The sequence below is a fragment of the Hemiscyllium ocellatum genome, chromosome 12 (assembly GCF_020745735.1).
Source record: "Hemiscyllium ocellatum isolate sHemOce1 chromosome 12, sHemOce1.pat.X.cur, whole genome shotgun sequence".
NCBI lineage: Eukaryota > Metazoa > Chordata > Chondrichthyes > Orectolobiformes > Hemiscylliidae > Hemiscyllium > Hemiscyllium ocellatum.
In genome coordinates this window covers 32,372,328-32,396,078 of record NC_083412.1, presented here as the reverse complement: position 1 = coordinate 32,396,078, position 23,751 = coordinate 32,372,328, and the positions used below count along the sequence as shown (strand labels likewise).

At 37.9% G+C, this 23,751-nt stretch overlaps 1 protein-coding gene across 5 annotated transcripts in view; it reads left to right on the top strand.

Annotated features, from left to right (window-relative positions):
- LOC132821012 (male-specific lethal 3 homolog) overlaps positions 1 to 10,225 on the top strand; it is a 47,415-nt gene extending 37,190 nt beyond the window's left edge. For all 5 annotated transcript variants that reach the window (XM_060833485.1, XM_060833484.1, XM_060833482.1 and 2 more), the window contains one exon: positions 5,983 to 10,225. In XM_060833485.1, coding sequence (XP_060689468.1) covers positions 5,983 to 6,082 — 100 coding nt within the window. In that variant the 3' untranslated portion in view covers positions 6,083 to 10,225. The remainder of the gene's footprint in view (positions 1 to 5,982) is intronic.
- The last annotated feature ends 13,526 nt before the right edge of the window (positions 10,226 to 23,751 follow it).

Below are 23,751 nucleotides of genomic sequence, written 5' to 3'. Positions count from 1 at the left end.
AAAGCAGAGTTGTCCTTCTGAGGCTTTATAAGGTTCTGGTTAGACCACATTTAGAATATTGTGCGCAATTGTGGGCCACATATTTCTGGAAGAATGTACTGTTGCTGGAATGGGCCTAGAGGAGGTTCACCAGAATGATTCCAGGAATGAAAGGAACATTTGAGGAGTTTGGGTCTATAATCGATGGAGTTTAGAAGGAAGAGAAGGGAATTTAATTAAAACTTACAAAATACTGAAAGGCCTGGATAGCATGGATGTTGGGAAGATGTTTCCATTAGCAGAGAGACGAGGACCTTGGGGCACAACCTTAGAGTAAAGAGAAGACCCTTTAGAATGGAGATGAGGAGAAACTTCTTCGTCCAGAGAGTAGTGAATCTTTGGAATTCATTGCCACAGAAGGCTGTGGAGGCCAGGTCATTGAGTATATTTAAGACAAAGATAGATAGGTTCTTGATTGTTAAGGGATCAAAGGGAGGAAAGCAGGAGAACTGGGTTGAGAAATTTATCAACCATGATTGAATGGTGGAGCAGACTCAATGGGCCATATGGTCAAATTTCTGCTCCTGTCTTATTGTCTAAATTTGAACAGTTCAGTCAGTGTTTCTAAAATACTTAAGGAATTTGATTGTCTTTGTGTGGAATATTATTTCAGCGGGTTAGGGTTATATTTGTAAGTGGTGTTAGCAACCTTACTTCAATTTTTCTTTCCATAGATAATGTTGAACCCATGGAACAATTTGCAGGCTTGTGCTGTGAAGGTTGATTCCTTCAACAGAGTAAGACTAATTGCCATTTGAGGTGAAGGTCAACTGATATAAAAACTATTACAATCGCCTAAAGAGTCAAAGAATAATTTTTCCATTCAAAGTCTTGCACTTTGCCAGGTTATTTTTCTCCTAAGACATTAGATGGTAAATCCACATTCTGATGCATTATGGATTACAATTAAAGGGGACAGTTTAGACAGTCTTTTTCTGCCTTCACTTTCATATTTGTTAGCTTATTCTTAGGTGTTGGTTAAAATATTTCTCTCATTGAAAAGTGTTACACGTGTGTCATTTAAGAACCAGCAAGTGTCAGATGTTACATTGAAAACTGTCGTCAGGTAATATGAAAAATATCAATAAAGTTTTTTTTTAAAATTCATTGTATGAGGGCATTTGCTGCCGAGGTTAATATTTATTGCTCACCCCAGAGGGCAGTAAAGAGTCAACCACATTGCTGTAGATCTGGAGTCACATGTCATCCAGACCAGGTGAAAATGACAGTTTCCTTCCCTAAAAGATATTAATGAAATAGGTGGGTTTTTCCGATAAGCAACAATGATCAACAAATCTTAATCCCATACTTTTATTGAGTTGAAATTCCACCATGTGCCATGGCAGGACTTGAACCTGATCCCCAGGATATTCCTTTGGTCTTTCGATTGACAGTCTAGCAATAAAATCACTAGGCCATCATTTCTCCACAGTAATTAACAGGGTATTTGTTTGATCACAAGCAGACAAATATTTTTTCTCTTAAACTGATAAGATAAAATAATGACTTTTTTTAACTACTTCTTTCTCTAATTAATGAATTTCAACCTTTTCTGTTCCTTACCTGATTTCTTTTGATCTACAGTCGAAATACAAATGATAGCATCGACTGTAAAAAGAAAATTTAAAACCTGACCATCTGTCAACTTGTGTTTCAAATTCTGATCTTGAAATTCCACTATAAGATAATGAATTCAAATGAATTGTGCGTTTGTCTGAAATTGCTTTGTCTGCTGTTTGAACAGAGCTGTTATCCCATTTACTTAAAACCAGTAAATTAGCCAAGAAAGCAATTTCAGAGAAATCTCAGTTCCCTAATTATCACAGATTGTTAGTTTGTCTGACCAGTAATGGATATGTAGCTCTTAATGGGTTGTGGAAAAGGCTGATTCTTTGATTTTTGTATAAAATCAAGCAAACCTTTTGAGGATGGTTCCTGACAAAATCTGCACTTCAGTATTTAACAATTTTTAAAGCAGTTAATTCTAGAAAATTACAGGAGAACCAGTATGGGTTGTGTCAGATATTCAAGACTTTATCATTGAATGTTAAACAAAGAGTATGTAATAAATAGCAACAAAGCATAATCCTTCTTCTGTCTGTTCTTTTGCTTTCCAGATTACATTATTTCCTGGAAATTTTCTTTTTATGTTGAATTTAAAATGAAGAATTAACTGTTCTTTCCTAAACCAGTTTTTTTTTCTGAATCATGTACTAAACTGTAGGAAATCTGTGACTTATTCATTCAGTCCCTATGCAGCTTCACCAGATTAAGTTTGTCCTCCTAATATTTGCTTTGCTACACGTCTTAGCTTGCGCATAGAAGCATAGAAAATAGGAGCAGTAGCAGGCCATTCAACCTTTTGAGTCTGCTCCACCATTTAATGTAATTACAGCTGATCATCCAACTTCACATCTTCTCACCATACCTTTACATCTCTTTAGCTATCTGTTTTTTTTCTTGAAAGGATTCAATGTTTTGGCTTCAGCTGCTTTCTGTGGCAGAGAGTTCCTCAGACTCACCACTCTTGGTGAAGACGTTTCTCCTCATCTCAGTCCAAAATGGCTTTCATGCATTTGAGACTGTGACCCCTTGTTCTGGTCTCCATCTCTTGGGAACATACTTCCTGCATTGACCCTGTTTAGCCCTGTTAGACTTTTGTATGAGACTTCACCCCCCACACACACGCACACGCACAATCCTAATGATCCAATCTTCATACGTCAGGCCGGCTCTCCCAGGAATCGGTCTGGTAAACCTTCGATGGATTCACTCCAGAGCGAGAACATTCTTCCTCAGATGAGAGGAAAAGTAGAGGGGGAGAACAATGAATCATTACTAAGGAATATTGAAGTTACTTAACACCTAATTGTTGGTATGAACTATCCCTTGATTTGAGAGTGATATCTGCTCTTAGGAGGTGGAATTTCTGCCATGGGTCTTTATATTTTTATAATTCATTCACTGGATGAGGGTATTGCTGGCGAGGCTAACATTTATTGCTCATCCCTATCTGCCCGGAGGGGCAGTTAAGAGTCAGTATGTAGGCCAGCCCAGGAAAGGAGTGCGGTTTCCTTAGTGATTCAGATGGGTTTTTCGAACAATCAGCTATGGTTCACAGTCAACAATACACTCTTAATTCCAGAGTTTTATTGAATTTACGTTCTGAAAATGTGTTTCTGGAAAAGCACAGCAGGTCAGGCAGCATCCAAGGAACAGGAGATTCGACGTTTCGGACATAAGCCCTTCTTCATGAATGGATTCACGTTCCACCATCATGGGATTTGAACCCAAGTCCCCAGAACTTACCTCGGTCTCTGGATTAACAGTCCTGTGATAATGCCACCAGGCTATCACCACCCCCCATGTGTCTTGATAGGCTGATTTCTAGTTTTACAGATTTGTGCATTTGTGGCAGGACATCCCACAAAATAGTGGGATCTGGAGTGCTGGATTTACCTCCTTCCTTTCTCTGCCTCCGCCACCTCATAATGAAGGCATTTGGACTCAAATCATGATGCAGAAGGATGGATAAATGATTTGTTAGCAAGCTCCTCTCAGTCATTAATGTTAGTGCTTTTGTGCTTCAAAGAGAACTTCAGTGTGTTTCTGAAGTATATTGTTTGTCTCCTCCTGGAACGCTAGCCATTTAGCTACTTATCAGCCATTCAGACACATTGTCTGCTCCATTAGTGTTTATGTCAGGAGCTTGCTGAATGTTTGTGAAGCTGCTTTTAAGAAAAAAATGGCATTTATTCCATGGTCCTCTGAGATAATTCTGAGGATACAGCTGGGGCTGATGGAATTTCTCTTGTGCTTGTGTATCATTGACATATAATTGAAACATCACTAGATTTGAACTGTCTGTTAAAATATTTGTTGACTTACAGAGTTCTTTATTGTAAGTTATATGCCATAACCTGCAGAAGGGTAATATGGTGCATCTAATCTGATGTTGAATCTTCTCATCAGAGTAGCCTTTAGAGAGAGATGGCTGCCAAGGTATGGGAAATGCTCAGCATATTCCAGAGTGTCTGCTTTAATAGATATTGGAGGTTGATATTTGGTTGACCACGTGTGGTTTGATATAAGCTTTGCAAATCACTCTTGATCTGTTCAATTCTGCTTCCAAGAAATTCTGCATATCCTTGAGTGTTGTCAACAATTCTTAACTGTTTGCACATTACAGAACCATGCAAAAAACAATTGCTTTTCTTTATTGCATTTATTAATTTACAATAATTAAATTATTTTGTGATGGTTTTGCTTGGTCTTGGCCTATTTATACCATTTAATGGCAGGACAGATTTTATTGTGACTAATGAAAATACAGTTTAAACAATGAGCCAGCTCTATGTATGTGATTTCTTAACGGGGGCAACTAGACGTATTAATCAAAGTGTTTGAACCATGTGTATTTAGCTGTGCTTCACTGTCATATACACTGGCAATATGAGATATGAATCACTTACATATAATAAACCTCAGAATGCTGAAAGTGTGTAATTGGTTCATCAGGAATTGAAGAGAAGAACCTTAAGGAAAGTTATTCTTTAAATATATGTTTTGACAGAATCGTGAATGATTTCTGTTTCACTCTTTAAGTTTAGTGGGGATAATAAATTAAAATAGAGTATGGTCTGACAGTTTGGTTTGAAGATCGTTCACTTTGACAACAACTCATTGAAAACTGAGTAGAATGAGCACTTCCTGTCCAAAACATTTGTCAGGATTTTTTTGCGGGTAGTTGCTTCTTCATCAATGTTTACCGTTGAAGTTTACAAAATTGAACATGTGTTCGTTTATTCAGTTTTAATTCTGGCTTACAAATCGATCGGTGATGCAGATTTCTAAAACACCTCTTCAGTTCTGTCACCATCTTCCATTAAAACAATCATAATATTCAGTAATGAAACAGGAGACATATTAGTATCCATAACAACTCATTTCTTCAATCGGAACATTGATCTTTCTGCTATATTTGACCACCTGCCTTAGTGTTGCTTAGCACACAACACATTGATAGACTTTCCCAGTAAACTAAACTGTGCACATGATCATAGAAGCAAACTTTATGAATATAATACTGAAAGCTATGATACCACCATGATATCTATTCAGAATAACCGATATGCAAGAGGCTTTAATAAAATATGTTGAATTTATAAACCAGAATTGTGAAAATTAAGAGCTTAGTATAAGTAGAAGATTGGCTGCAACCCATCTTTAACATGTATATTCAAAAACAAAGGAGGATGATATGGTACTTAACAGCTCATTCTCGGCATGAGGGCACTGCTGGCTAGGCCAGTATTTACTGCCCATCCCTAATTGCCCAGCAGGCAATTAAGAGTCAGCCACATTGCTGTGAGTATGTAGGCCAGACCAGGTAAGGATGGCAGTTTCCTTCTGTAAAGGTTCCATGAAATTAGTGAACCAGATGGATTTTTATAACAGTAGATTCATGATCATCATAGACTCTTAATTCCAGATTTTTTTCCAAATACGTGAGGCGATGGCCTATTGGTATTGTTGCTGGACTGTTAATTCAGAGATTGAGATAATGTTCTGGGGAACTAAGTTTGAATCCTGCCATGGCAAATGATGGAATTTGAATTCAGTAAAAATCTGGAACTCTGGACCACTAGGCCATTACTCCCACATCTGTAAAAAATCAGAAATTGAACCTAATGATGATCATGAAAGCATTGTTGATTGTCCAAAAAAATCCATCTCGTTCACTAATATCCTTTAGGGAAGGAAATTGCCATCCTTTCCTGGTATGGACTACACAATTCTAACAAATTACAAAACAGTATTAGAAGAAGATTTTAGATTTTTAGGAAAGTTGGCAACTGTTCATTATTTGATGATTATTCTAATCATGTTCAATAGCAATATTTTAATGAAACTATAGTTCATTTTGTGTCTTTAAATCTACAGATTTTTGGCTGAATACCAAGAGGACTTCTTTTCAGAATCTGCTTATGTAGCTGCATCTGAAGCTTACTATTGTACTAAACGTCCTCAGGCCATCTACTGAAGCATTAGCAGAGCTGTGAACTTGTACTCACTTGTAACACAGTGGTTATTATTCAGAAGGAATGTAAATTAGCATCTTCAGCTGAGAACAAAAGGGCACTTCTGTCCTCCTAAGAAGCGCTGCCTGCTGGAAATCTATTAACATTGTGGAGATGGACCACTTTTGAAGTCTGCTGTTTCCGCCTTCAACTTTTCATCTTCTCGAAGCTGTGTGCACTCCTGTTCTTCTGTGGTTGTGTCAAGTTGATTATGAAAGCAATGACTGTGTGCAGCCATAAATTTCAGGAGACTACAGTGCCTTCTGAAGGACAGACTGCATTTTTTGAACAGGACTTGGTTCTGTATAAATTATTTTTGGATGTCCATCTTGAAGAAGTGGGAAGCCATGTTTTAGAGATGTTCTGTGTTGTTCCAAGTTAAGTAAAGGCTTGTATAATTTTCAGTAGTGCTTGCTTACCCGTTGGAAAAATACATTTTATGTGGTATCATAATACTTTGTTTTATTGATGGTTATATGCCTGTTGAAAACAAAAAGTTCAGTCATACAGTTTTTGAGAGTGTTATTTCATGCAGTGGACCAGCATCTGTAATCATCTTGGGTTAAACTCCAGTGATTGTGTGGGACCACAATTCCTTTTTTTTGAGCAGGAGAAGGAGCCGACTCTAAGTTGCTTTTGTGTTACTGCGTAATGATTGAAAATATAAAGCTGTGGCAGAGTGGAAAGTTTTTCTCATCTCTAGATAAAACATAGTGGTGATACATTCCTCCATCTACTATCCCATCCAAAACTGTGACTCTTCACCATTGTAAACTCATTTCATTCACATTCAGCAGGAAATCTGATTGTTTGTTTAATATATTTAATTCCTAAAACATAGTTATTATAGTATCTAGTTGAGAAAATTTATAGTAGTATAAATGATTGATCAGTTTTTATGACCAAACTTAGCTATGTACGACCGTCTCAATGTATCTAATTTCACATGAAAAATACTGGTTGAGTTTTAGGTCAAAAAATTCATGTTCATTGAGTAAAAGACCTCTTGGTCAGAATTTTGAGCTTACTGAGGTGCTATAAGGAAGAAAAACCACAAATCATCTGAAACAGAAAATGTATTCAAGTTGTAATAATAACTGGGTTTGCTATTCTTAACTGCCGAATATATCCTTAGAAGGCCTTTTCTTAGCTTAGTCGTAAGGAGACATTAAATCTGGATAAAACAGAATTCACTGGCATATCAATAGAGGTTACTTAGGAAGCCTTATACCAAGAGAGCATTTTACCAGATCAGATCTCATCCATCTCCATTTGAACTTTATTCCTCTGCTGTGGTCTCGCATTCTATAATGGAAAATTCAAGACACTTTTACAAAAATAAAACTTAATGTGTTCATAAGCAGCAAAATATTAGGAAAGCAATGTCCATTTATGTGGAAACTTTACTGTGATGTAATGTCCAAGGGAAGAAGTATCAAGAGAATTTGTTACCAACCTACTCCAAGATATTGGATAGGAAACCAAAAACCTTCCATGTTTCTAAGGAGCAGCTGAGGTTACGCACTGGTGCAAGGTTTTATAGAGAGAGAGTCCAGAGATTTATCTAAGGCACTGTACTCTTTAAGTATTTAGTGCAATATTGCAATCATTCCAAGGAGGTGGACTAATTGGTGTCAGTTGCCTGCTCCAACCATGTAATTGGCTCTCATGTTCTTTTTATGTCTGATATTCTTTGTCATCTATATTAATTTCCTTTCTCACCTCTCTTCTGTTTGCATCAACCATGGCTTCATACATAATGATATAAGCTGATCATGCCATTGATAATGACACTCATAACTAAGTCAAATAGGAAAAGATAACGATTCCAACCTTTTCCCCAACTCTCATTAATTGGTTTTAATTTTGTACATGAGGGTTGACTTTTAAAAAGAATGAGAAAAGTTATGTTTCTGGAAAACCATTACCATTTTCTACTGTAATTCAAATGCTCATGTTTTATATCATTTTTGAGCAGTATACAACTATTTCATAACTGCCAATTTCTATATCTTTAGATTTAATACCAATGAGCTCAGTGAAAGGATCATGCAAGAGTGTTCTGCAGTTGACTTCACCTTGTTGAAGCTGGTCTGAGATTCAGTGGAAGAGAAAAAAATAGGAAAAAGGGAGAAAGGAAGAAATTTAAAATAGTCAACAATTGTGAGAGAGAAGGGAATAGGAAAGCTAAAGTTAAAACTAAGATTAATGAAGAGCAAATCACCTGGATCTAATGGCCTGCATTCTAGGGTCCTAAACTTAAGTAGCTGAAGATCCTGGAAAGGTCCGGTGGATAGGAAAACCACAAAGATAACACTACCTTTTGAAGAAAAGAAGGAGACGCTGGAGGAAACTTATAGGCTAGTTATTCTAACATCTCATTGGGCATTAGAACAACATAATAAGATGAGGCAAAGTCAGCATAGTTTTGTAGAAGAAAATGATATTTAACAAATTTATTGGAGTTCTTTGTAAATGTAGTAAATAGGCTGGATAAAGTGAATGCAGTGTATTATGGTGTCCAAACCTGGAGTGTTGGGCATGATACATAAGCATGGTTAGAGATTTGGCTGTCAGGGCACAGAGAGCTGCGATATGAGGATCATTTTCAGCTTGGCAAACTCACTATTGTGCTACCAGGATAGGTGCTGTGGGCACAAGTATTTATGATATAGATTAATTATTAAGATGATAGGATGACGCTAATTTGGGATTCAGCCACCAGCACTAGCTGTGATATCATCCTTATAAAAAATATCTGACACAAACTAAATTTTCTATGCCATGAATAAGATCTTCAGGTCATCCCTTCTGGATTTCTATTTACTAACCATTGATAATGACAGTCATAACTAAGTCCAATAAGATAAGTTAAAGTTTCCAACCTGAAACGTCAACTCCCCTCCTCCTCTGATGCTGCTTGACCTGCTGTACTTTTTCCAGCTCCACTCTTATCCACTCTGACTCAGCACCATGTACAGTTCTCACTATCTCAAAGTTAGGAATCAACAATCAAGTTCTACCACATAATCAATCACTGCAAAATTAATCCTGGTAAATTTCTCAATGTATTCCATCCTTTCAGTAATAAAGTTGTCTCTTTATACAAAAATTAAACAATGAGAGTGGTCGGGAGTTTGAGGTTGTGTTCCAGTCCATTTAGTCATCAATTAACCAAACCAATGTAAAAGATCAAGGAAATTCAAGCGTGGGTTATGTTTAGCACAAAATTAATTTCCTTATGTTAGTAAGTGCTAGTTTAAAGGCTAGCATGCTGAACGTTGATGTCACCTATAAAACTTTGTTACAGATTATATTAAAGTGGTGTAACCTTGAGAAACAGGCATAATTTTAGTCAGTGTAGGTGGGAAATGGTTCCAAGAAATATTCTTCTGCAAATATCTCCCCTCTTCGAGTCTAAACTTGAATCTGCGGCTATAGAGCTATGATTCTTAACAGGAAAGGAAAGTTTTGATTCATGTTCACCTTTGCTATTTTCATCTGATAGGTACATCATGGAGTTATAATTTTCACCGTCTGTTGTGGAATTAAATGACAATCCATATCATGTCACAGCCAAGCTTGAAAGCATTGTTTCAACAGGGATGTGGATTTTCAGCTCAACTTGTAAAATGACAGATGGAATTATACTATTCAGAATACACATACAATGTATTAGATTGGCATAAAATAACTGTGGGCATGTGTAGTGGAAAAGTTTTTAATATTTCATTCATTGTAATCTCAAACATTTTAAGAAAATGTTTCTGCTTTGGGTGTTTTCAGAGTTTTGTGAGGCTTTTAAACCCAGGTGTAGAGCTGGAGGTAGTTCAGCTTAAACCATAGGCTATAACTGTTGAGTCATGATTGCTGGAGAATTGCTTTATATTGGTTGCAGTTTTGTACCAAAGATTACACCAACAAAAGAAAAAAGCAAAACTTCTTGGGAACAAAAGGAAAATTGTTTGTAAATGCCTTTTAAAATGAACAATTTTCAATTAATCATATTAAAAGAAATGTATTAAAGGTCTGTAAATCTGTAGTTTTGAGGAGAGCAGAACAAAGGTTACATGTTTAATAAACAATGCTTTGTGAAGTGGTCATAAGTAGTACTACAAATCTATTTGTATCTCTTACAATTAAGTTGGGAAATAGTTTACCATAATTTGTTTAAATAATTTTGCTGCAATATCAATGGGTCATCTACCATTCTGAACACCAGAAATCCCACCTCAGACCACAGACTATCTTTAATCAGAACACAGTTAGCAGAAATCTCACAGAAGACTGATTGCATGATCTTTATCTTCTAGTCTTATTAGTACCTCCTGTTTAAAAAAAATTGCTAACAAATGACTTTTATTTTTTCATAGTATTGTTCGGAAAGGAGACAAGTACTAGCGACAGGTTTAGATCTGTTCTGAAAGCTTGCTCAGTTTTTATGTTCTGCATTTTTGCAGCCAATTTGATAATGTATAAAGTGACTGTAGTTTGTAAATTCTGTTTACATAATTGGTGTGTACTCATATAAACACAAAAGTATAAATGAACCAAGAAGGAAGGTGGGCTACAGTAAATTCACAAAATTTGCTGTTACCTTGGTTGTTGTATTTAGCTCGCTGCATTAACGGCAGCATTGCAAGTTGAAAGATAAATTTGATTCTGAAGACGTTTAAGCCAGTAGGGCTTAAGACTTAAGTCTAATGAGAGCCTGTCACCCAATTGGGCTTTGCGTGTTTATTATAATTGTATTGTTCTTATTGTCATGCCTACTTTTTAAAAGCTTTTTTCCAAAATCTGTCCCCATAATCCACTGTCTCAAACTTTGAAATAAAACTGCCCAATGAATGGCACTCTACACATAAGTATATATGTACAAAGATCATCTTTGTCTCAAAGTGACTCATGGCTAATGGAGGAAATAATAAATTGGATTCCCTGGCTCCTTATTGCACTATGCAAGTTTGAGACTAGTATGCACAAGATGACAACAGTCTTAAAAGTTTCATAACATCTAGTAGGTCAAATAGTGTTCTATGCTGTACCATGTTTTTTGAGTTTAGAGGGTTGAGACCCCTTAAGAATCCATGTCCTTCCAATGAAGCGAGTTCATGGTGCGACAAATAGCAAATTAAACATTTTGACAATATAATCAAAACAATGAACTGAATTTTCTTTAATGAAAATGTTAATTTGAAAGCCTCAGCTTCACCTTCCTGTCTGAAATTAGTCACCAATTTGGGCAAAAATGTTATATCTATTTCTTGTTAAATTTCAGAAAGGTTGACAGTGCAGGTATAGTTCAGGTGACTGGCTGTACTCCTTCGCGCAATGAGGGAGATACTTAGAAGCTCAGGAAAACATATCTTTGAACATATTTTTGTCCCATCCATGGAAGATCTATAGGAAAAATTCAGAAGGCATGTATGTTTGACAGTACTTTATTCAATTGGAATTGTGAAGCTAAAAAAGCACAACTTTGATTCATAAATCATGTTCTATTTCTTTAAGATAAGTTATCAAGCATGTATTATCAATTGCCCACCTATTGCCTGGACACCAACCATTGGCCTGCCCTGCATCACCAATCACATGATATTGGGGAATAACAAAGACCAAGAAAATAAAATATTTAATCTTGGAAAGGAGAGAAATTCCTTCTTGTCAATAAAAATGTTTAAGCAAGTTCCGGGAGGTTGGAGTGGCTACTTTAAACTCAGAGATGTACAGCACAGAAACAGACCCTTCGGTCCAATTTGTCCAGGCTGACCAAATAACCTAAACTAATCTAGGCCCATATGCCTCTAAACCCCTCTTGTTTATATACCCATCTAGATGCCTTTTTAATGCTGTAATTGTACCAGCCTCCACCACTTCCTCTGGCAGCTCATTCCATACATGAACCACCCTCTCTGTGAAGAAGTTGCCCCTTAGGACTTTTTAAATCTTTTCCCTCTCACCCTAAACCTATCGTTCTGGACTCCCCACCTTGGGGAAAAGATCTTGTCTATTTACCCCATCCATGCACCTGGATTTTATGAACCTCTTTAAGGTTACCCCTCGGCCTCAAATGCTCCAGGGAAAATAGCCCCAGCCTTTGCAACCTGTCCCTGTAACTCAAACCCTCCAATCCTGGCAACATCATTGTAAATTTTTTCTGAACTCTTTCAAGTTCTGATAGGAAGGAGACCAGAATTGCATTCAATATTCCAAAAGTGGTCTAAACAATGTCTTGTACAACCACGACATGACCTCTCAACTCCTGTATTCAATGCTCTGACCAATAAAGGCAAACATACCAATGCCTTCTTCACTATCTACCTGCGATTCCATTTTCAAGGAGCTATGAACCTGCACTCCAAGGTCTCTTTGTTCAGAATACTCACCAGGACCTTCCATTAAGTTTATAAGTCCTGTTCTGATTTGCCTTTCCAAACTGCAGCACCTCACATTTATCTCATTTAAACTCTATCTGCCACTCCTCAGCCCATTGGCCCATCTGATTAAGATCCCATTGTAATCTGAGGTAACTCTCTTTGCTGTCCACTACACCTCCAATTTGGTTTCATCTGCAAACTTATTAACTATACCTCCCATGTTCAGCTTCAAATCATTTATATAAATGAGGAAAACATTGTTTATACTGATAACTTCTAACTCTGAGATAGATATTTCTTTTGTAACTCCTAGCAGTGACTTTCCTTTGAAAGAGCATTTTCCAAGAAGAAAATTATTTTTCTCAATAATAAAATGTAATTTTAATATATGAGTAAATTCTGCAGTGATGTAAATCTGTATACAAGTAATTAAAGTTACAAGAACTGTACTAATGTTTTAGAATTCCCACAAATAAGCAAATTGCAAATATCGTAAATTGAATATTGAAAATAAATATTGATGACAGGAGTTTTATGCATATGTGGAATTAACAAAATATTTTTGCTTTGGTTAAAATAATATAAATATGCAAGGGTGGAAGTGTCTTGGATATTTTATGCAATTAGAGATATGATTATCTCTAAAGCTCAAACATGAAGTACAGCACAACTTTATGGGCAGTTATGGGCAGTGAGGCACAGATCCATTAGCTTCATGATGTTTTCGTTGGTAATGTGATTGATGGTGGTTGGTGTGTGTGTGATGGTCTCTTCTAAAAGTGTGGTAAGTGTTTCCTTTGCCAGGTCAATGTTGATGGAGGTGAACAGTGCTATTATGTCGAATGAGATCATTGCTTCGTCTTCCTCTATTTTGGTGTTTTTGATGGTTTTTAGGAATTCCTGAGTGCAGTGGATGCAGTGCTGTGACTCTTCTACTAGGTCAACAACATAGTCTACAAACAAACCAAAGGCACACCTATGGGATCTCCGCTATCAGGATTCATAGCAAAAGCAGTAATGCAAAGACTAGAACAAACAGCCTTACCAACCATCAAACCAAAAATCTGGGTCCGCTGCGTAGATGACACCTTTGTCATCACAAAATGAAACAAGATAGAAGAGACATTTAACATCATCAACAACACCCTCACAGGCATAAAGTTCACCAAGGAGGAAGAAACCAACAACAAACTCACATTCCTGGTTGTCACAGTCGAAAGAAAGGACAACGGAGAACTACAAACCTGCATATACAGAAAACCGACAAACACTGACCAAATACTTAACTACACCAGCAACCATCCCAATACACACAAATAAAGCTGTATCAGAACACTATTCCAATGAGCCCCCACACACTGCAGCACAGACGAACTTCGGAAAACAGAGGAGAACCACCTATACAATGTATTCAAGAAGAATGGATACTCAAAAAACACAGTGCGCAGATTCCTCAAGAACAAACCACGACAAGCAGACCAAACACAGCCAGAAACTCTAACCACCTTACCATACATCAAAGAAGTTTCAGAAATGACAGCCAGACTACTAAGACCCCTCAGAATCCTAGTAGCACACAAACCCACCAACACTCTCAAACAAAAGCTAACAAACTTAAAAGACCCAATACAACCCATGGACAAAACCAACGTCATCTACAAAATTCCATGCAAAGACTGCCACAAACACTATGTAGGACAAACAGGAAGAAAGTTAGCCACCAGGATACACGAACACCAGCTAGCTACAAAAAGACACAACCCTCTCTCCCTCATAGCCCTACACACAGATGAAAAAAACCACCATTTCGACTGGGACAACACATCTATCCTGGGACAGGCTAAGCAAAAACATGCCAGAGAATTCCTAGAGGCCTGGCACTCCAACCACAACGCCATAAACAAACACATAGATCTAGATACCATCTATCAACCCCTCAAAAAACGAACAGGAAATGACATCACCACAAACCCCAGGAACCCCATCCAGGAGAAAGATATAAATAGAAAGCAGGAGACAACAGCTTCCCTTCACTTGGAGGTCACCACTGATGATGTTACCTAGCCTGGTAATGAAACATCTGGATATCAAACCTACAGCTCAGTGAGCAAAGCTACACCCTAAACCCCAACCTGAGCTACAAACCTTCAAAAACCTTGCAAAAGAGTTGAGATGCTTTGCTAGGTTGTGATTTATTGGGCCACCATTTGACTTGCTCCAGGTCATGTTGACAAGGCAGTTACACTTGTGCCTGGTTTAAAAAAAACAGTAGAAGCTGTACAGATAGAATTCTACCAGACAGCCCACACAGAGATATCAGAAATCATGAACAGCTAGTCAACTAAATAGCTAACATGATAAACAGCAATACCTTGAATCTGAAAATATGGTTCAACTTCAGGTTCAACTGAGATATCAAACTACTTGGCAAGTTAACTTCAAGAGGGCACACTGTTAACTGAGAATGCTCTGTTTTTCAAGACCTTTGCTCCAGCTAAAACAACAATTCAACTAAGCAACGAAAGAGAGATTGACATGAATTATCCTTTGAAAGCATACTTTGTTTTTCTTCATCCCTATCCAATTTTTATCTGTGAGCTAGTGTGGGTGAATCAAGAGAGTGAGATGTGTTTTCTTTAATATCCGGAGCAGGTGTGGGATGAACAGCTACACTTCTTTTTCTTAAAATTAGCAAAGCCTGCCATTAGAAATTATGTAAATTGAGACAAATCAACCTAAAAGTAACAAAAAACACAAACCTCACGCAAATAGTTTAATTGTGGAAACTTAAAAAAAGCATAAATTCAATCCATGATGATTTTCTTTATAAATTTTCTAAAATTCTAGCTCATTGAAATAAGAGATATTGGGTGGAATCTTTTAGGTCCTGAGTGACATGCTAGGGTGATAAATCTAGGAGAATCATGTGAGAGGTCCATGGAGGCCTTTCTCAAAGTTGGGAGCAAATCATTGCAGTTTCAAAAGGTTTTTATCTCAGGAAAGGCATCCTGCGTTGGTGCAGTCTTGGTGGGCTGAGTGGCCTATCCCTGGGCTGTTCCGTTGATTGTTTTTGATATCCCAGTAACAAGTACTTCTGAATATGATGAGTGGTAACATTGGGGCTAGCATGAGATGAGAGTATTTCTATAGAGATGGGACAGTTTATTAACGGGGTGTTTTGGAACAATATGATAAGCTATCTCACTGGACCTTGTGGAGAAAAGCCCTCCATGAAAGTCGACACAATTGACACTTAGCTAAAATATGACAAAATTCAAGATGTCAATACTGTTACAAAGATACAATACCAGCATCAGGACTGTTAATATATCTCATTCAAGTGTTTTACACCCAACCTCTGACAAGCCTGTTGAACTAATGTGGTTTATTTCCATTTCCATTACAAGCTAAATGAACTTGTAAAAATTAGGATAAATTTTGTATGGGAGTTAATGTCTGACAGGCCTGGCATAGAAAAGGTCCCAACTAATTTATTGAAGGAGCCAGAGCAGACAACAGATAGAAATGGGACTTCACTTTCAGCATTTGCAACTGAATGTGAGCATTGGTTCATTGTCCAACTAACTGTGTAACTCAATTAGTAGAGGTTGTTCCAGACCATTTATTCAAATGCTGCATCAAGGTCCCCATCCATGGACATTTAAATTATCATTAATGCTAGTGTAAATGTTCAGAAAAATAGCATTCCTCATATCCTTCCTGATCAACCTGTTTAGCATTTGAAATGAATGCAATTAAATTACATTTACTAAGGTAGGAAGTATGAGAAATTCTAAAGACTTTATTTAAGCTCAATTCTATTTCTGTTTAGATTGACAAGTTCAAATATAGCACCAACTATTTTCATTTAAATTCATATCTGATCTGAAATCATGTAATAATCTTTGCATAGCATTAATTAATGATAGACATTTGCAACTTGTGTAGTCTGTTTTAAAAAGTGCCAAAAGCTGTACACTGTAGTAGTTGATGGAGGAGCGATAACATGTTTGGAACTTGATGATTTCTCAAGACTCTCCTTTAGAGGGAGCTCTCGCATTACCCTCTGGTGATTCAAGCTGTTATTATTTTTAATCAAACTGGACATGTTACGACACACCTCGAGGGCAGATGGAACTTAGATCCAGATCTGCTAGCCCAACGTAGGGACACTACCATAAGACTTTTTAAAAATTATTATAATCCATCTATTCAGACATATAAAGATGCACCTCCAGTTACAATGGGGCTTGAATTTCCAGATCGGCGATAGGGACACTGCCACTGTACCACAAAGCCTTTAAATTTTTAATGGTGATCATCACTGAAGTTGCTTATTAAAATTTTACATTCAGTTGTTAAGTTGTGGGGTTTTACTTGCTTACTACAAAGAAATAATCTGTAATTTCGACAGTGTCTAAAGAAGCATAATGGGCCAACAATTCATGGTGTTCTCTGAGTGTTGTGAAAGAGCTCGTGTTGTAATGTAAGTTCTGAATTCACAAACTGTTCCGTGATTTTAATACTTATAACAGGTGACCAGGACACTAAAGGCAGGCATTTTACCAGGAAAGGGGCTTTGGCCAGGGTTGGATGAGTATTATCCATCACGATATTATAGCCAGAATGATTCCTTTGAATGCTGAAAGGCAGGGAACGAAAAGATGCAATTCGTAGTGGCATTATGCTGGAGACAATGGAGGATGATTCATTGAATACAGAGAGTATAGAGTAGCAGGTGACGCCAAGGGAAACCCAATTGTGCTCCTGAAACGGAGAGGAAGGAATGACAACTGATGTGCAGAACATAGCTGAGGATCAGTCAACCACGAAGTGGATGGATGAATCCTCAGCTGGGGAAAAAAGGAAGACATAGCAGAAGGTACTGTTATGCAAGGGTACATCACCAAAATAGATGAAATGGAAGTAGAGAAATTGGGTGAATGGAATGGAATCCTTGCATGAGGAAATATAAGGAAACATGGTAAAAGTAGCTGTGAAGGAGGTCTGTGGCTTGCAGTGAATATTGGTCAATAGTCTATCCTAAAATATGGGTAAACAGCAGATGGGGTAGTGAAGGGAACATTTAGAAATGGATCGTGAAGATAAAATAATAAAGACTTTATTCAAAAGGGATGGAGTCCTCCAGTATAGGGCAAGAGAAACTTGTCAATGTACCAGCAAAAGAGTTGAGACATGCAACCGCGAGTGGCAAGAAATGCTCCTCAAAAAAAGACAACCCCCTCCATCTCCCACTGCCGCCAACCACTCCCCCCCCCCCCCCCCCCACCTACCAGTAGTCATAGCAACATCTAGGATTTGGAAGAATTCAGCAGCTTTAAATGAAAAGTTGTTTGAAGTAAGAACAAGTTCAGCCAAGTGGAGGAAGGTGATGGTGGATGGGTATGGGTTGGGCTTCTCTTCAAAGAGGAAACAGAATGGCTTCAGGTTGTCCTGGTGAGTGATGGAGGTTGGGAGACAGTGGATAGCCATGCTAAGGAGAAGTTAGTTGGAGTGAGGAAACTGGAAACTATAAAACAAAAACGAACAGGACAAGACAGAACAGAAGAGTCAGGGAGCAGGTGTGAAAAGACTGGACAAGGGGAGAAGGAGAATTGTTCAGAGAGGAAGACATCAACTCAGTGGGGCAAGAACAGGCTGAAATGATGGGTTAACTGAAGCAGCCTTGTTCATGACTCTTGGAAAGGAGCTAGAAATGGGGTTTCTGAGTTTGGGGCTGTAGAGGGAGGATGTCTAGTGAAAATAAAGTCAGTGACAGCCCTAGACATGATGGCTTGATGTTTGATGTGGCTATTCACATGTCCTCGCAACAAATATTTTGTTCCTTTACCTACATCATCGCCAATCACTTTGGCCTTGCTTCATCAATCATTTTATCATTGAATCTCTCCTACATTACACTGCGTTAAATCATCTACTTCCCTACCCCCGCTCTGTGTGCTAAAATCTTATCACTTCTCTAACTTTTCCCAATTCTGGTAATTTGAAAGATGAACTTTGTTTCACTCCCCACAGATATTGATCGATCTGTAAAGTATTTCCAGTAATTTCTGTTTTTACTAAAATCAATGTTATCTGTTTTAATGAAAGGAACACACAATATCTGAACAACAAACAAGTCAAAATTAAGTAGACAGAACCTTTGCATGATTTGTATATTTAACATTAACAATTAAATCAGAATTAGTGCTCACTCATGACTCATTCAACAACATTAAGGTAGTCCGACGTATTAACATTCTGAGATTATAGATTATTATATTCAAGTGGACTCAAACCAATGAATTTTTTTTAATTTAGCAGACTATTAGAATGAGAACTCTTAAGGCAGATCAGCAATAAAATGGGTCTACGTTTCTCTAACAAGGAAGGCTAGGCAGTTATATTTATAAGTCCAGCTGATGTCTAGCCAAGAATGTTGCAGGTTGTAAAAATCAGCTCTGTGTATATTAGCAAGGTTGAGAGAGGAGAATCTATCCCTTCAGTCATTACAACTATCACATTTTCATTACATTTTATTTGATTTACAGGCTGGCTGCCCATCAAGTAGGAAATCAGTAGAGGAACAGAAGCTAGTTAAGGTGGGATTCAGGATTTATGAGCAGGCTAAGGCTTAATGGTGGATCCACAACTCCAGGAAAAAGAATTAATATTAAGATAAAAAATTTATGATCTTCTCGGAGGCTGATTGCTTTAAATAGATATTTGAATTCCAACGATCAACTGAAAAGATTGCGCAAAATAATTTCAAGTTTCAAGGTTTTTACTTTAATTTTTTATATAAAAAGCAACAGTCTATTTTTTAAAGAAAAGAACTTCACCTTCTAAATGTCCACACATCTGAAAATCCCATGCTGATCCTTCGTACACTAACTTAAGTGGATTATTCATACTCCAGGATCCAGTCTAAAATTATTCTCCAAGGTTTCCTTAATTTCCTAGCCAGGTAAATCCTCAACCGATAATTGACTTTCACAGTAAGGGATGAACTGAAGATTCTTACCTTCAGACAATTGAGGTGAATTTTCTAGCCACACGGAAACTCTCACAGACTTGATGTCTGTAACCCAAGTGCAAGCTTTCACTCATAGCCAACAAAGTGAGGAATGGAGACTTGCTGCCTCATTTTGCTCTACAGCTCTCTTTCTCAGCTTTATTGCAGTTTGCCCCCATCTCTGAGGGCCAGTGATCTGTTAGAAAAGAAAGCGACAACCTGATCCTGCAATGGCTTCCTATGTACCCTTCAATTCTCAAAGGGCAATCTGCATGGCCACATGAAACACATATACATTGTCACCAAATAGACATGCTAGTTTGATATCCACTAGATCCCCAACTCTATTCTACCTTAGATCTTAGAATTAAATAGATAGTTTAAAGCACAATTATTTGCAAAATCTGACTTTACTAACACTTCTCACAGACTTGGATACCTAATCGACACTTGTACATTCCCTTGGATCATTGTTGACTGGAGTGATTATCTTCCCAGTGTAGTAACCTGGGTCTGTTCTAACCTTTAAACAGCAAGTGAGTCGTTGACAGAAGTCAGAAGAGATCATTTCTCCATTTTATCCTAAAGTAAAGGAATTACTCCAAATCTTATAAATCTCATATTTCTAATATCTCAAAAAACTTTTAAAGTATAGATCCTGATCACCCAGCTTCCTTAAGAGATTTCGGGAATTAGCCCAGGTCTGGGGAACAGACTAGTGATTTACTCCTGTTTTGCCTTCATTAAAAGTGGAGTAGGTGGTTTAGGATCTAGGTTGAAACGTTTCCAATTCTTTCTTCCCATACAACTTTAATCCTCACCTGTTCTTTGGAACATACTATCCTCCAAAGTATTAAAGATGCAATTTTTCTGGAGTATTGATAATCTGGATAAGAGCTCCAGTCTCTGTACCAGAATAAGCTAAATAGAAAGAGGGCAATTGTTAATTAACTTTAAAATCAACTGGTGAATTGGGTCACCAGGCAGCAATGTTTCATTTAATACTAGTATAACATCTACAGCTATGCAGTCTGAAAATGGCTGATACCATCTTGGAAACTAAGTAGACTTCGGCCTGGTTAGTACTTGGATGGGAGACGCCCCAAGAATACTAGATGCCAGCAGTGGCTGCTCACATTATCCCTTAGCTCTAATGGGACACTGGCAGCATCCCCACCCCTGGACCATTGTTGGGTTTTTAGCATGCAATAGTAATTTGCTGATTTTTAGGTGGTTTAAATCACCCCCTGATCCCTGGCTTTGGCACTGGACCTATTTAGGAACTGTGAAGTGAAGAAGACAGGAGACGAGTGTTTTAGGGCAAAAGAATCTCTGCGTTTATCCAACTACAGAAAGGTAACTCCAGGTTAAGTCCGCTGACGAGTAGGACGTGTTTTGGATTTTTACGGTGAGTACTTGGTTCTTCTAGCTTTCTGGTGGTTTATGTGAGCCGGTGTTCACCTCAAGGTGTGCCTGAGGCTTTGTGGTGTCAGTCAGGTCAGCAGTTTGTGAAGGTTGTCTGTGCTCAGGTCTGCTGGTCGTGGTCGATTGCCATCGGTTCCCCGGAAAGGTGCAGGCCTGTGTTGGTAGGTTTCAGAATGGCCTTTGATATCCCTCTTCTGAAGATAGTTGCGTAGATAGTTCTTGGGGAAAATCACCCTTTTGGAATCCTTCTGCTGATATTAGCTGCAGGGATAGCTCTCTCAGGTCAGATCAGGGCCTGCAATTATACCAATTGCTGGCCAGTTATCTTCGCACCAAACCTGGGCTTGCCATTGTGTGCCTGGTGTTCCCTTTTGCGGTCAATTGGCTATCTGCTAGTTAAGAGTAGGTGTGAATGTATTTTGATTAAGTGGACTGTCTGGCATATCTGTGCATGAATATTGATTGGTATTTGCTGAGGCCCCATTCAGTCTGAGTTGGGTAGCGTTAGGCCTGGTTGATTGTTCTTTTAGAGTTGAGATGTGACTTGGATTTTCGGGCTGAACAATGGTTCTGGGCAGCTGTCTCAATGTCCAGGTATTTTTCCTATTGCATAGCCCAGCCGCCCTTTTTACTTCTTAAAAGTTAATTTAAAAAGTCCAGAACTTTGATCCAGTATAACAGAGTAGGGGGAGGCTGAAGCTAGGGTTCAAGTCCCACCTGCTCCAGAGGTGTGTGATAATGTCTCTGAACAGTTGATTATAAAAATAGGCTAAATAATAACGAAAAATTCATATGGCATAATTTCAAGAACACATCATCACAAATATCTGCTTCCTTTCTAAACAAGACCTAGCAGCCTAGAAGTTTTTTTTTAATGTGTTCAAGGTACTTATCAAGCAGTGCTCTCTATCAGTGTATTCTTAGCTTTAATTATACAATTAACACCAAAACCTGGATTTTTTAGAGGGTTGAATTGGAAAGCAGCCAAAAATGGGATCTGTTTCTAGACTGCCCCCTTCCCATTTCCAGCAATTTTTGCCAGTGCAGGATAAGTCTGCAGGTAGTCAGCCTACATAAAGCACTCCACACTTGCTGCGTCCATTGCAAGGTGTGCATTTCAAATTTCCTTGTCGTTTGGATGGAGCAGGGCCCATTATTTAGTGTGCATGGTTTCTGACATCGCAGAAGACTGTGAACCATGGGTGAGCGATAATTCTGAATTGGGAGCCAATAAAAGCAACCATTCAAAATTGGCTTTCTTACCTATTCATAAATCAGTTAATCAGTTATAGCATCACTGACAAAAAGCTTTTATTTACTTCCTACCTCTTAACCTTGTATAAATAAACACTCTAGTGTTGAAAAGAATCTCTTCACATAAAGCTTACAAGGCACTAAAGGCATCTAATGAAACAACTTCCATTGTTGTGTCATTACTTACATTATCTCAGAATGTGGAGCTTGCCACAATCTCAGTAAACAATAAACTCAGTAATTCTCTTCTCCACATTTACCAAAAGAAACACAAGATGCAAAGACAGATGCTGAAACTTTATACAAGAAAGAAGCCCTGAGAAAGTATTTGGATGTGGGGTCCAATGTGTGTAACAGTGCTACAATAAGGGATGGTAGTTTAGATCTTGGAATGGTACTGTGAATTTTTGAGGTAGTTTTGTTTGCTAGTTGTGCAAATTAGTTACTTTAACAAATCAGAGCAGTTAACTGAAAGTGGTGCTGGAAAAGCACAGCTGGTCAGGCAACATCCAAGGAGCAGGAGAATCGACGTTTCGAGCATAAGCTCTTCATCAGGAATGAACTTATGCTGGAAACATTGATTCTCCTGCTCCTTGGATGCCTCCTGACTAGCTGTGCTTTTCCAGCACCACACTCATCGACTCTTATCTCCAGCATCTACAGTCCTCACTTTCTCCTGTTCGTTATTCATCCCAGTAATTAGCATGTGACTTTCAGATTTGAAGTGTGATGTATATCATGCAGAGATGTTACAGTATGGACCCAGTCTATATGGTCCAACTGATCTATTCCAATATTTATGGGTCCACATGTATCTAGAGCCACTCTACTTGATTAGGTCTGTCAGTGTTTCCTTCTTGATTGGACTTTAATTTATTTGTACAGTCTTAGAATCAATGTTCAGGCATTCTATGTTATAGTTCATAATCTGCGAGCAGTTTACTTGAATAACAGCATAATTCATATTCCTTAACCACAGAATGACTGACCAAAGAATGAGACTATTCATTCCATCATGCCTGTGTTTGCTCATTGAAAGAACTATTGGATGAGTGCCAATTTGTGGATCTTCCCTGTAGCCCAGCATATTATTCAAGTCATTATTCAATTCCTTTTGGATATTATTATTGAGTCTGCTTCCCCCATCCAATCCAGCAATGCATTCCAAATCATCCAACTTCCTTTGTAACTCTATTCCCTCATGACACCCTTAGTTATTTGTCTAATTATCTTAAATCTCGATCATTAGATTAACAATCCATCTGCCACTAGGATGCTGCTTTCTTTATTGAAATGCTTCAAGATGTTGAATAGATTCACAAACATTTCTGTTAACCTTCTCTGATAGGAGGAGAACATCCCAGCTTCTTCAGTAATTAAAGTCTTTTATGCTATTTAAAAGCCTTCTCTATCTGACTTACCATCTTGAGAAATTTTGTTTATCTACACCCTCAGTTTGTTCTGTTTTCTGTAAAATGGCATCATTCACATTTATCATAAAAGTAAAATAGTACAGACATTGGAGATTGAAAACAACCATTTCACCCCTACTCTCTACTGT